Below are 15,572 nucleotides of genomic sequence, written 5' to 3' on the forward strand. Positions count from 1 at the left end.
AGGTTGTACTGTACGTATTGCTAACTAATTCTTAAATTGCAGTCTGTTTCACAGACAAGTCTTTTGGTTGTATAACAACTTTATTCAAACTCATGTTTTCTACTACAGCATTTGTGGTTATTAATCTGTAGAAAGTTCATTGCGCAATAATTTCGAAGATTCATAACATAAATACGAAACGGCGGAGTAGTGCTGATTATTTTAAACTTAGACTATGTAAATCATTTAAAAATAGCGGAAACATCAAGACGGAAACATCAAGACGTTGAGATCAATACACTTTGAATAAAATAAAAAATTAATTTTAAATATGGAGATTAATACTGCCCTCACACATACCTCGCGACCTTACTGCGTCGTTACTGCGACCTTGCTACGACCCAGGACGCAGCACAGTCGCCATGGACGCAGCAGGGACGCAGCGAGGTCGAAGCGAGGAACCCAAGGACGCACAAGGTCGCAGACCGTCGGCGACTATTTTGAACATGCACAAAACAGTCGCAGAAACTCTGCGTTCTTGCTGAGTCCTGGTAAGGTCGCAAGAACGTAGTAGGGTCGTCGTACAGTCGCAGGACAGTCGCCGGACAAACGCAATAGTCGTCGTAGAGTCGCCGTAAGGACGCAGAGAACATAGCACAGTCGCACATGGGTCGCCGATGATCGCCGTGGGGTCGCCTTGGGGACGCAATACAGTCGCAGTGGAAACGCCATGGACGTAGAAGGGTCGTATTGAGGACATAGAGAAAACGTACTGAACACAAGACGGCAGAGCCCCGGACCGTCTGCGAGAGAAATTTGGAAAATTGAAAGAAAACCAACGATTTTCGAAAGAAAAATGCTATTTTACTAGTTTTCAGGTCGCAGTAAGGTCGTGGTTTATGTGTGAGGGCAGCATAAAGTCGCCATTAAAAAGTGATTCCCATAGGCGCATCTAAAGTATACCTTTTAAAAAGAACATGTCAAAAGAGATAATTATAATTCTAAATATATAACTCTTTATGACTGGTTTCAATATGAAATTATGCAAATATGTACATATTTAAACATTTAAGAAATAACAAAATAAAAGAGACTGGCTTTCTACTGGCAAGTACACAAATCTTGTGGGCAGTTATTCTGTGCACAATTCGAGACACACCATTGGTCCATTGATGATCCTTTATTCCTATCGACAGCCATGCAATTACCGCCTGCCCCCGAGGACGAGCCAGACCACGATCCACCATTCGGACACGAACAAGAACACATATCTGCTGGACATTGACCTAAATTACAAACATTATTGCAGAATGAATCAAAATCGGAACCCGGTGGTGAATTTTTAGCCACGCATTCGTATTCGCCATCAGGGCACGTTGGAGGCATTGCTCCTCCGCCATAACTTTGGGGAGAGGAATGCTTTTGTGTTTCATGCAAATGCAGAGAAATTTCATTGAGTGCGTTGTTATTATTTCCAGCACCATTTCCGAAAGAGTTTTTAAGTTGTCGCATAGCATCGTTATATCCCTGCAAATAACTTGATTGTCCAGAGTTGCTAGAGCCCGAGTTTGATCCAGAAGGGCCTTCCCCTGGTTCCGGATATTCTCCTGGTTCATATCCTGGATAGTTTGAAGCAGGGGCCTCAGTTACATGCTGATTGGAACCAGAATTTCCCCAATCATTAGTCTGCCACGCGTACGGCTGTGGAGTAGACGGAGTTTGCCATTGCTGTGTTGTTGGGGACTGCCATTGTTGTTGCGTAGTTGGTAAAGGTGACGGTCTCCTCCATGGTTTTTCTGTGACTGGAGCTTGTGGGGCCGTGGGAGGTTGTTTCCATGTCGGTTTAACAGTTTGAACTGGTTGTTGATGTGATAAAAGAGTTTGAGCAAGTTGCTTCACTATTTCTTTAACCAATGCCATGTTAGGACCATTGTTATTTGTCCCACCTCCGTTATTGGCTCCAGAATTGTAGGTATTATATGGAGGTCCGGATGCAGCTGGAGCTGCGGCTGGAGCCCTGTCACTGGCAGCCTGGGCTGGTTCTGGCACAGGTTGCTGCTGGGGTGCACTATCTCCTGGCAATGCAGGAAGAGGAGATACGACTTTGTTACCAATAGCTATATCTGCACAGTTGATAAAATTCTCTTGATTTCCACAACCAAGACATTCCCCTCCATAACCGTCCGGTCCCATACTTTGACCTAAAACATAATCATGAAAAGTTCATGATTTTATCTCTCATATATCTTTAACTATTTTTCAAAATATGTGAACAATTAACTGTTGGTTTACGGCGCAACAACACACTATAGTTCATATGGCGCCGAAACAGGAAAAATGCTTTGACTAACCTAGGGTGTTACAAACTTTAAGCAGCATCAGGGGTCGAAACCACCTCACCTGCTGGACCTATGAGATGCATAGACCCCAGTTGTTCGAACCCATTTAGTCGCCTTTTACGACTAAGCAGGATAAATGGTAGCTGTAATTCTTATGCCTCAACCCCTTAAGGCAACCCCTCAGCCACAAGGTGTGAACAATCTACTGGTATTTGAAAACAAAATGTTTAAGTTTCAGTTTTCAAAACTCATTATTTTTAAATGGATGGATTTTGTGTGCGAGTGTGCAAAAAAGCTGTTTTCTTCATTAAACACATAAGAGAAGTTGTTCTTTGAACAAAAATTGTAATATCAGCATATTTAATTAAGACACAATTCGTTAGTACGTTTAAGATTTGTATACTCGATAGTAAGAACATGAACCTGTTCCAATCACTGGTCGAATTCTGACATTAACCATTAACCAGCTAGCGGTATCTGATTCTACCCATAGGACAAGTGCAGACTGTGATCAGGCGGTTCATCCGTGCCAACTTAACTGATGTTGATCTGCACTGATTATTCAGTCAGTATTTACAATGTATTGTATTTTCCCAAGAAATTACGTGTTTTTTTTTTTGTTTTTTTTTAGAAATGGACAAAGCCATTTAAGAAATTTAGCTACTTCCGGAGCAAAGAATGATTTAATGCATAAGGACAACTTATTACCTTGTTGAGGGAAATGCAAATCAAAGATTGTTACCAATTTATTTAAGATATCTGTACTTGTCACTTTAGACAGATTATTTTCATATTTTATTTCATCTTCTATTTCCTCTTTCAACTATTCCGTTCATTACTTAATTGATCAAATTAATGGCCCGTTTATGCATATTACATTACTATTTGGAACAAGATACTTTGACATTCAGACGTATTCAAAGAACAACGACATGTTGCAATTACTTGTATTAAAAGCTTTTAAATATCACGACTCCAAAAAGCGATGTAGATTTATGCACCATTCCTTTGGAAGAGTAAGATCAGCAAAGCCCTGATAGAGGAAGTCAATACCATTACCCACAAAAGAATATCCAAGGCTATGGAGTTACTTTATCAAAACATATAGAAAATATCACCTGCGACCCATTTCCACTGCAGAACGCACTGTGAGCACTCTAATTTTGGCGGCAACATGACGGCCATCTCTATGTAAACAGAAGCTCCTTGTCGCGTGATAAAATACCTCGTCCCGTGACCCACAATATTCAGCAAGTGTCTATTTAGACAGGCTTGTGTTGCTCTTTTACGTGGATTGTTCACTGGACATAGGCGGAACTCGAAGTAACCTTGATGATTACTTGTAAGCTCTACAGTGACGTTGATGAAAGCGCCTTTATGATACTGACGTGCGACAACTCCACGTGCGTATTTTCCGCCAGCCTCGTTTTCGCGTGGCCCTTCCCATGGATCACCACACGCACCACATTTACCGCCATGACGTTCAAACTGATTCTGTAAAAGAAATTAAGTGTTATTCATATGTCAAGATTTCATAGAGATATGTACTGATAAAAGTGAAAGGGCGCTTACATCTGAAAGGTATGATGGCTGATTTGTGCCATTCGTGTTTTCGTCCCGCAACACCGTCAAGCGGAAAGTCGAGAAGTAATAAGTTAAAATGCTATATACTTTATAATATTATAAGAGTTGCCAATCATTATCACCATATAAAAGGCGTTCTCTTTTCTGTATTATATTTCATAACATTACACAATCATTTAACAATTTCTGTACAAACGTTGATTTGAAAATAGTAAAACCTCCATTAAAAACAAATGTTATATTACTGAACAATCTGCCATTAAAGAACTTCATGTAGTTTTTAATTGTAGGCTAACCCTCTTCAACTCTTTATCTTGACATCTCCAAAATTGATAATGATCATTTTCAAACAATTGCAACTGGACATGTTCATTCAAGAAATACAGTAGGTTAAGGTAAACGTGACAAGTTAAACAAATCTCAACACGAGGTATCAGAACTCATGCGACCAGTGTAGACTCACTCGGCACAATCAGGCCAACTGATCTCGGTCTGCACTGCACTGGTCGCTATACAGTCAATACATATTTTGATTTTCCCTCTAACATTGATGAATTGTTTTGTACAGATTGAAAGATGGACAAGTTCATTTAATATATTTAACGTGGCAACGGTTAAAATTGAGTCACAATTCAGTTTAGTCATTTAACTTATTTTAACAACTTTAAAAGGTTTTGCATCAAAATAAATATGCTTCGATGACATTTACGACACTACCGTGACATCATTTACATAATTAAATTAGCAATATTTTTCAAAACAATAGTAACATGTTGAAATATTTATCAAAAAGCTCGGTAATAAATGTCGGCAGTTACAAACATGTGGATATACATGGAGAACATTTTGTTTAATCCGAGCGAATTAAGTTTTTGTCTCAACAGCTTCAATGGTTTTGTTGTCGTGAGTGGTGACTTAGATGATATTTATGAATAAGAACAAAAATAAATGATGATGCTGATGATGATTATTATTATTTTTATCACTGTTATTATTATTATTATTTTGCATTTTTCTGAATGCAGTCGAATCATTTTAATTACATGTACACATAATATTATGTAAGTTTGCATATTATATACTCGTATATATCCAGCTAAATTTAAGAGTTGAATGAAGCGGCAAATTTGATATTTTGAAATATTCAATAAGCTTTTAAACTCACAGCATGTGCGTGTATTGTGTTTTTCTTCTTCAGAATTTTCCATTAGTTACACAAAGGCTATTCACTTAAATGTAATATTCCAATCATTTTTTCTATATCGTAAGCTTGCAACAAGAAACCAAGGCTATTCACTTAAATGTAATATTTCAATCATTTTTTATATCTTTAGCTTGCAACAAGAAGCCAAGGCTATTCAATTAAATGTAATATTTCAATCATTTTTAGCTCACCTGTCACAGAGTGACATGGTTAGCTTTTGTGATCGCTTTCGTCCGGCGTCCGTCCGGCGTCCGTCCGTGAACTTTTACTTTAATTAAACGACATCTCCTCATAAACCGCTATGCCAATTTCATCCAAACTTTACAGGAATGTTTCTTTGGTAGTCAACTTTAAATATTGTTCAAAGAATTAAATTCCAAGCAGAACTCTGGTTGCCATGGCAACCGAAAGAAAAAACTTAAAATATCTTCTTTTAGAAACCGAAAGAACTAGGGCTTAAATATTTGGCATGAAACATTATCTAGTCAGTGTCTATCAAGTTTGTTCAAATATATGCCCTTGGTCAAAATTGGCCCACCCCGGGGGTCATTGATTTTTCTTATTTGTATATAGTGAAAACTTTAAAAAAAATCTTCTTTAAAAAAAAAATAGCTAGAGCTTAGATATTAAGCATGAAATTTTCTAGTGGGTATCTACCAAGTTTGTTCAAATATAAAAGCCCTGAGGTAAAAATTGGCACCGCCCCAGGGGGTCATTGATTTTTCCTTATTTGTATATAGTATTAAAACTTAATAAATCTTCTTTAGAAAAACAAAATAGCTAGAGCTTAGATATAAAGCATGAAACATCTTCTAGTGGGTATCTACCAACTTTGTTCAAAGAAAAGCCCTGAGGGAAAAATTGGCCCCGCCCCAGGGATCAGAGTTTTCCCATTATGTATATAGTAAAAACTTTAAAAATCTTCTTTTAAAAACCCCAAAGAGCTAGAGCTAACATATTTATCATGAAACATCTTCTAATGGGTGTCTACCAAGTTTGTTCAAATAAGGGCCCTTGGGTTAAAATTGGTTCCGCCCCAGGGGTCATTCATTTTCCTTATATAGTAAAAACTTAAAAAAATCTTCTTATAAAACACCCAAAGAGCTAGAGTTTAGATACTAAGATTGAAACATCTTCTAGTGAGTGTCTACCAAGTTTGTTAAAAAAAAGCCCTGGGGGCAAAATTGGCCCCTCCCAGGGGAGAGGGGGTGGTATTGTTTTTCCCTAATGTTTATAGTAAAAACTTAAAAAATCTTCTTTTAAAAACCCCAAAGAGCTAGAGCTAATATATTTATCATGAAACATCTTCTAATGGGTGTCTACCAAGTTTGTTCAAATAAGGGCCCTTGGGTTAAAATTGGTTCCGCCCCAGGGGTCATTCGTTTTCCTTATATAGTAAAAACTTTAAAAAAATCTTCTTATAAAACACCCAAAGAGCTAGAGTTTAGATACTAAGCTTGAAACATCTTCTAGTGAGTGTCTACCAAGTTTGTTCAAAAAAGAACCCTGGGGTCAAAATTGGCCCCTCCCAGGGGGGAGGGGGTGGTATTGTTTTTCCCTAATGTTTATAGTAAAAACTTAAAAAATCTTCTTATAAAAACCCCAAAGTGCTAGAGCTTAGATATTTATCATGAAACATCTTCTAATGGGTGTCTACCAAGTTTGTTCAAATAAAAGCCCCTGGTTAAAAATTGGTCTTGGCCCAGGGGCCTATATACAGGTGAGCGATTTCAGGGCCATTATGGCCCTCTTGTTTTATATCTTTAGCTTGTAACTGGAACAAAATGGGCATATTTGTATCCTTGTGGACCAGGGGATGATATAAAAAATCTTTGTCAATTCGATGCTTTATATATACTTATATATCAATATTAACCACGAAAAGAAAAGTTAGGTCCAGCAAACACAAGTTTTCGGCTTACTCTGCCAATGTTCGGATAATTACTATGACAATCGCAACTTTTTGACCCATTTAGGACCTCGAGCACAGTAATATGAATACAAAGTACGGTCCATCAATTATCCTTATCCGAAGTTTGACGGAAAGGACCGAAATAAATAAATTCTTAAAAAGTATTGCTGTTTGCATTAAAATATATCAATCATAACGAAGCTTCTAAACTTGTCAGTAAGATATATGCATATTATTTCTTGTATGTATTTTGTATGTTTTCGTTTATACACAATTAACAAAAACATATAACGACATGTCACAAATTGTCAGAAGGAAGCATCATTAATCTGTGATGTAAATAGTAACAATCTTTTCCGTGCATTTTACACATTATTTTTCTAGGTGAATTCTTTTTGTATGTATTTAAATTTAAAAATATATAATTCAGATAACATTTTGCAACTGTGTGACTTCTTTCTTAATTCTCTCTATATATACATGTATATATTGCATATTTATATATAATTTTGAAAGTTTCCTGGTCCGAAATGCAATTAAAAAATGTATATGTTAAACAACGATTATTGATAATCCTTATCGGGAGATTTACGAAAGAGCCTAAACGTTGCGATTGCGCAAAAACCTCGAACACAACAGTAAGAATACACAGAACCGGTCTAATTAAACTAGAAACTAAACATGTAAACAAATAATTATAGTAATTAAATGCTATTGTTGACTAAGTTTATTCCAATATATCGAGTAAAAGTCTTCGTACCTAAATAAAGTAAATCTATAGATATAAATTACTTTTTTATATATGTAGAAAATATACATAATGTCTACCCGTTGACAATAATTCGGATTCATCAGCGAGAATTCTAAAATTGATTATGATTGTCAGACATATTTTCAATTAATATGATTTAAATACCGAAATAGACTTTATTTTCACTTGTATGTCAAATAGATTAGTTGTAAATTATACAAAGATAACACAAATTGTATTTGGTTTTTTTTTGTTGCTTCTAAAAACCACGTGGTGGAACAATTTATTTTGAGGTGTTCAGATTTGATTGCGCTACCAGCAACCCGTACTTCCCCATACCCCGCTACCAGTAACCCGTACTTTTCCATACCCCGCTACCAGTAACCCGTACTTCCCCATACCCCGCTACCAGTAACCCGTACTTCCCCATACCCCGCTACCAGCAACCCGTATTTCCCCATACCCCGCTACCAGCAACCCGTACTAGTGAATTTGAATCAGCTTCCGGTAAAATCACGTGAAAAATAACCTTTTCGATGGAAGCATGTCCTTAAATTTTAAAGAATGACTTTGCTATTGGCACTGGCATTTATATGATTATATAAAAAGGTCATAAAACCTTTCTTTTTCAGAAAAAAAAACAACAACTTTTAGGAAAAAAACCGTTAAAGGTATACTTATAGTGTTTTAATAAGCAGCGCTACCGGATGTAGCTGAACGAAAAGGAAATATAAAGATGCTTTTAACATGCAATATATGAATACGTTTCCCCCTAATGAAAAGGGAAATATCCTTCTAAATTCACTTTAACGTCATTTACATACTCTCTTAAAACAGACATTAGATCATTTTATCCTACTGTTATTCGGATGTAAAATGTAATTGTCAACCAACGTAATTAAAAGCCTTTGAAACTTAAAGACCAAGCTGCAATTTAAACAACGCTCATTTAGGATACATGAACTATTTAAAAGAAATCTTTCTATCAGCACGATTATATATTGACGTGTTTTTATTATTATTTCGACACGTAAGTCGTGGTATTGTTTCCAATACCACTGCTCATATTCTGATGTTCCAGACGCGAAAATGTTCGTTTATCTTACAATAAGTATTAATTACATCGAAAGGTAATACATGAATGAATACTGTCAAACCATATTTCGAAAATGCGCCATCAATTTCCGTATCTACTATAGTTTGTTGACGAGGTACTTTATAGTTCCCAATCCTATACATGTTTATTTGATTTCTACAAAATACGCAAAGAGACGAAATATTCCGAAAAGTCCTGCGCGAAGTCATTATAATATAAGATCTACATAACCCCTTGGACTGATTCAACGATCTGTTTTCGGTTTTTTCTAACCAACAATTCAACTTCTTTTTTTTTCATTTCAAAATGTACCACCGACGTACAATAAATATATCGGCCGGGTGTTCATCAAACTTTAATGTGCCAGCGAGTGAACCTTCTGTATCCAGCATCTTCGCATATATGAAAAAAAAAAATCCGAATGACCTTTATTAATGATCCCATCACAAAGAACACGAGCATACATTGAAGTTTGAAAGAAAACTTTCAGGTCAACGAACCAAACTCTGGTACCACAGGTATCGTATTAGTAAGACTTTTTACGACACTTATTCGAATTACAAATTCGAATGATAATTAAGATCGAAACATATAAAATTATAAATATATATAAATGGTATCAGTTGCGTCTGTTTCATGCAAACAATTTTAGAAAATCAAACCCAAAATTAAAAAAAATGAAATAAAAAAAAAATAAGGGAAAAAGAGAGGAAAAAAGATGAGCTGTTGGTTATAGGCCCATTAAATATTTTAACGTAGAATGACACGAATGGTTAGTCATCATAAATTATATGTCCAGCATGAATTTGTTTGACCTAGAAATATACATTCACCGAATGATTTGTATGCAAATTATATGGTTGAGAATGACAGGTCAAACCGTCTAATATGTTACACGAAAATCGATTGTGATATAAACAATAAATAAACACTTACAACGACACCAAATTGTCAGAAAGACCATACATCAAATCATCGCTTTATGACAATTTATATACATTTTATTTTTACTCATTCTTATACATCGGAGAAAAAATAATGAGTCATTCCCATTGAAATATGAAATAACAAAAAGTGATTGTAATCAACGAAGTGTTTACAAACAAGTTCATTTTCTATTTAAGGCCCTCTTAAATATTTCCATTCGAAGAATGAAATTACTGTTTGAGACATTACTGGCCGTTTAATAGGCATACACTGGGTTCGGCCTAGAAATGAAAGGTGGGAGCCTTTATGGAAAAACTGAACACCCATTAAGCAACTATAACCTATTTTGTGTTCTGAATGAAGGTTTCGTCTTCATTAGAAATGGTCCCAGCAAGAAAATTTCTCCATTTTTTAAAACTTCTCAGTTCATATTCATTTTTCATTCATTTGTTCCTTAGTAATTTGACGATCTGTTACTTTACATGTCATCCTGTGAGGTCTCTACAAGCAAAACGTAATAAAACATGTCCTATATTCATGAAATTGTAGTCTACACTTATCCCAATCAAGATTTGTTTTAAATCATTTTATTGGTGTTGTACAGCTAAATCCTACCAACTTTCGAGGCCTTTTATAAATATTTGACTTCTTTTTGATGAAATCTTTGAACTGTTCAGAGCGTTAAGTTGTCAATTATTAGGATCTTCTTGCTGATTAATTAAATCGTTACTTTCGGACATTTCCGTTTTCCGCTAGATGTTCCGAATGTAACATTCTTTTGCACAATTTTCGAGTTTTCAACATGGCTTTTTTTATGATAAACACACTTGTGTACATGCCATCGCGCTCATTAATTTGACAAAAATGTCTTATAACTGGTCCACCCAAATAGATGCATTTAATGTGTACATCGTTCTTTACTTTAATGTGTTTTTAAACTTAATTTAAGGCAACCGTTCTATTATAGACCTATATTTCATTGAATGATTGTGTTACAACATATAAATCAAACTACATTTTAATATAAGCCTCACTGGACAGTTTACAGTTTAAAACGATTAAAGTGATTTCCAAAGCAGGTTATGTCTATAGTTGTACAAGTATGACAATTAATTGTACATATCCTGTATCAGTTGAGTTATTGTAGCTACATCTGGCTACATTATTTTTATTTTGTTTCATTCCTTTAAGTGCATTTGAATATATTTAAGTTAACAATTTTATGTATGATGTGACTGGGCAGCCAAATAAATAAAAATAAATGTTATAAAAAGTGTAACAAACGATTGTTTACCGTGAATCCACCGCAATTTAGTCCCATGTCATTATAATTCCTGGGATTCTTATAGTTAAATCTCCACATACTATTTCTGGAAGCGGGTTCGATCAATCGACCATGCCCCGTTACTGAATCCATGAATATGAAACATAGTAAAGCAAATACCGCAGTCTTAAAAATCAATAGTTTTGAAGTCATTCTTTAAAACACAGTTTCCTTTAAGAAGAAAGTAAAAAAATGTCTGCTATATATAATTATGTTAGACAAGAACTTTGGTACAGAAAACACTAGCAAGTTTTAATTCGTAAAATCCAGATAATATTTAATAGCCTGTATTAATTGGCATGAAACAGTCTTAACTGACAAACTTGCCGAAACAGTTATGCATCGTACGAAACCTGTCAAGATTGTATTTATAACTGCGAAATTATGAGGCCCAAATGACAGGTAAATCCTTGACAATCGGGCAAATTTCCGGACATCTACATTATAGTGTTACTAGTATATCATTTCAGTCGCTTCGTGTTCACTTAAAACAAGGAAACATTTCAAAGAGTGATCCACTGCAATCAAAGTATTTTCTAATTTTCGTTTATCAAAGTGACATTTTAGAAGCACATGAATTATAAAAACATGGCAGTTATTAATAACGTACAAAAAATATTAAAATGTCATTGAAAGGACACGACATGTTAATGTATCTGGTATGAATGAAAGAAACATAATGCTATTATTGTAATTTTTGTTAATCTTCGCTATTTCATAGATCTTAGATGGTGAGTATATGTCTTTCATCATATAAGCACATTTACAATTTAATTTCAAATTACATTTCTTTAAAGTTATACTATGCTCAAATATTAGAAAATGCTTGATAATAGAAAATATTGATAATTGCTACACAGTCTCTTTGTAAATATGAAATAAACATGTTTTTAATTAACACAAAGTAGATATTTTATGTTTCAAATTCTACAAACATTAGTTGGTAACAATATGAATATAAAATGTCATTAAAAAAAACTGGCAGTTTTTAAAAGAAAGGACCTATTTTACTTGACCTGTAATAGGTAACGCAGCTTCCCATACACAAGTAAATTCATTCCTTTATTCAAATTAGACATAGTCAGTAATAATGTCATATAGACTTCAATAAATTTCTATGATTAAAATATTTTACTCAAGGACGAGCATCTTTAAAAATTGAAATAAAAAAGTACCAATTCACAACGTTAATACAAACCGGTGCTAGGGAGCGGGAGAACTATGATAGCTTTTAGTATCTCTCATTAGCAAACTCTATGACAGTTAGAGTGCTATTTTCACTGTCTTATTTGTGTCATAACTCATGTCCAGAATTATCACGTTTTCAAGTTCTGTTTAATGTAAACAGTATCTGATTTTGTCCACACATTACAGACTACATGTATTGCATAAATCGACATTTTTTATTCAGATAAGTGTCGATTTTTTCACATAAGATGTTTCAAACAGAACCCAAGTTGTGTCATTGAGGATATTCAAGTGTGCCAGTAAATTCTGAAATTTCGCTAAGATCTACTTCACATAGTGACATATTCATTTTCAAATACAGCACAAGTTATGGTAAAAATAAAAACAACAGCAGTAACAACAAAAACAAAAGAAAAAAACAAAAAGATTCTGATATAATGTTTTAAAGATTTGGAAATCAAGAATTTTCAAGATTTTATTCAAAATCAAGGCATATAATATGCATGAGGTTATAATAGATTAAAAATATAATGAACAGTTATTCAAAAGTGATTAACAAAACATATATACATATAATTATATAATAACGAAAACAATTTGAATAACACATATAACACATATAGGTATTTGACTTTACTCTTTTTGAAATTTTAAAATAATTATCTTGCAGAATAATGCAAGTTTTAATAAAGTTGAATGGTAAGAGCTATTCATTTAAGATTCTAATTTATAAATATTACTAATTTAGAATGATTTGAGAATTTTGAATCAATAAACTTTTTACGAAGAGAATTAAAAAAGTTACATTCAAATAAGTAATGAAATTCATCCCCAAGAGATTGGATTGGACATAAATGACATATTCTAATACGTTAATGTCTAACTTTTTCTATATTGCTGCTAAAAAATTATCCGCTCCGTTTTATAATTTAGACACGACCAGTCACAAGAGAGTGACTGAATAGCTTTCACACGTTTTAGAATCCAGTCACAGGCGGGAAAAGAACCACTCTTTTAAGAGGCTAAACATGCTGAACACACTGAAAGAACATATGAGCCGCGTAACGACAAAGCCAACATTGTGAGTTTGCGACCAGCATGGATCCAGACCAGCCTGCGCATCCGCGTAGTCTGATCAGGATCCATGCTGTTCGTTATCAGTTTCTCTACTTGTTGTAGGGTTTGTAAGTGAACAGCATGGATCCTGATCAGACTGTGCGGATGCGCAGGCTGGTCTGGATCCATGCTGGTCGCAAACACACTATGTTGGTTTTGTCATGACACGGCTCATTTGTCTCCCCTTTTTCATAGCTTTTATTTTGTCTCTCCCTTCTTTTCCCTACAAGTGAGAGTCACAATTGTCTCAATGCAGTTGTTGCACCAGATAGGGGTCAGTCTCCTAAAGTAAATAGGTGGAGAGGAATTCTCAGGAACAACAACCTGAGTTAAATGTTCATGTTTATAGAGTGTGGTCTCTCTAAAGCAATCAATGAAACTTTATGAAAATATAGGTTATTAAATAAACACAGGAATCAGTGTATTGTATACTTATCATGAAGTACATACATTATTTTCCATTTATTATTTTCTTCTTTTTGATACTTTAAATAATTGTATATAAATGTTGTACATGGAAACCAAACTTCGTCTACAGTGAAGAAGTCGTTGAAAAAAATTTTAATACGAAAATATGCATGTATAATTGTGTGTCGTCTGCGTGACTCAAAGAAGTTAACAGAACTAATGCACATATTAAAGAGAAAGTTGAGAAACGAAATTAATATTTCGAAATAAATCATGAGTATTCGATAACTAATGCATGTAATGAATAATCTTTTGTCCGCATCGAATAACCTCTCGACTGACAGCCTTGCTTTGTTCAGTTTCCAATGATCTTAATATCTATACTCGACACATTAATGAATCATTTAATTGTTTCAACAACACGCTGGTTTAGCAAAATGTTCGCGAAGATATAACGTTGTGGTTTATTCATTGACAATTATTGTAGCTTTAAAACTAGCAGTACAATCATTTGTGTCGGAAAGGAAAAAAGTGTTCTGATAAATGACAGGTTATTACAAAAATGATATGTTACTTGAAGAAAGCATGTATCATGATGTACTGAGCTTATTCAGTTCTTATTTAGAATTTTCTTCATAATCACGATATCATATTCATCCTATTCGTGACAATTAGTGCCCGGCGGAATGTTTTGTATATTATACAAACTGAGTGTTATTGTAAATAAAATTGAAATTGAAATGCTACCTTTTTACAGAAATTTCATATATGACCCTGCTATGAATTAGACGGGCAACCTTCCACACATCTGGCTAAGATCACCGTTGTTGTATAACACAAACAAATAAATAGATAAAAGACGCCATTTGCTCAAATAATTCTTCCGTTTTTAAATATACATGTACAAGTTTGTACGAGAGAGTGGTGCAACACATATCATTACAATAGAAGAACTATTTATAATTGTGCTATATTTGAAAGCACAGCGAGAAAAACTGTTTTGATTTCCTGTCTCACAGGTCTAGAAGTATTTCGTAAGGCAATAAATACACATGTTACGTAACCTCTTTTTGTTCATTTTGACATTGACAAATTTGTCTTAAAGCAGTTGAATATATAATTACATTCACTGTTAACAGGTCGCTTTTGTATTCTTAAAATATTATTTCGTCAAAAAAAAGAAGATTTAAAAAAAAAAATTGATAATGTTTTCCAATTGATTTACAGAGTTTCATGGCCATATTATAATTAACGACATAATTGGCCATTGATATAATTATTCAAATGTAAAGCACAACGCAAACTTATGGGCGTCCACTGCTATATCTATTCAAACACTAATAAGTTATATATCATATAACTCCATGAGACAACTGACTTAGATGTTGACTTATAACATAGACAACTTTAAACGTTATCAAAAATGCATTAATAAAAACAAATTTTGGAGCATGTTTTTTTTATCAGAATTCATTAGTGTGTTCTTAATGATTAAGATACCTTGCATGCGAGTTCATGCATTGTTTTCACCTTACTACGCCTAAAAGTGTGCTATATATAGTTAGAGGGACCAAATTCGTCTGGTATTATGGAGAAGTTCCAATACTCCAATTAATATACATGTTGCATCGCTACCTTCTGCTCTATTGACTGATAAAAGTCAGATTAAGACTGGCTTGGCATCGATCTATAACCAGCTACCAATTATAGTACTGGTCGACTAGCGCTACTGCGGTAATAAGAA

The 15,572-nt window shown here is 34.3% G+C and overlaps 1 protein-coding gene across 1 annotated transcript; it reads right to left on the bottom strand.

Moving 5' to 3' along the window:
• Positions 1 to 972: 972 nt before the first annotated feature.
• On the bottom strand, positions 973 to 11,480 carry LOC132756434 (uncharacterized). The gene is made up of 3 exons (XM_060747506.1): positions 11,087 to 11,480; positions 3,437 to 3,812; positions 973 to 2,180 (listed from the first exon to the last, which is right to left on the bottom strand). Exons 1-3 carry the CDS (start codon positions 11,267 to 11,269, stop codon positions 1,081 to 1,083), a joined length of 1,659 nt encoding a protein of 552 aa, XP_060603489.1. The 5' UTR covers positions 11,270 to 11,480; the 3' UTR covers positions 973 to 1,080.
• Between the last annotated feature and the right edge of the window lie 4,092 nt (positions 11,481 to 15,572).

This window comes from Ruditapes philippinarum, unplaced genomic scaffold (assembly GCF_026571515.1).
Source record: "Ruditapes philippinarum isolate M1 unplaced genomic scaffold, ASM2657151v2 ctg789_1_1_1_1, whole genome shotgun sequence".
NCBI classification, from domain to species: Eukaryota; Metazoa; Mollusca; class Bivalvia; order Venerida; family Veneridae; genus Ruditapes; species Ruditapes philippinarum.

Coding starts and splice junctions, on each gene's coding strand:
- LOC132756434 (XM_060747506.1), bottom strand. CDS start 11,269: ATGACTTCAAAACTATTGATTTTTAAGACTGCGGTATTTGCTTTACTA. Junction 3,813..11,086: donor TAAATTGCGGTGGATTCACG/GTAAACAATCGT, acceptor TTTCTTTTACAG/AATCAGTTTGAACGTCATGG. Junction 2,181..3,436: donor GCAGTGGAAATGGGTCGCAG/GTGATATTTTCT, acceptor ATTATGTTTTAG/GTCAAAGTATGGGACCGGAC.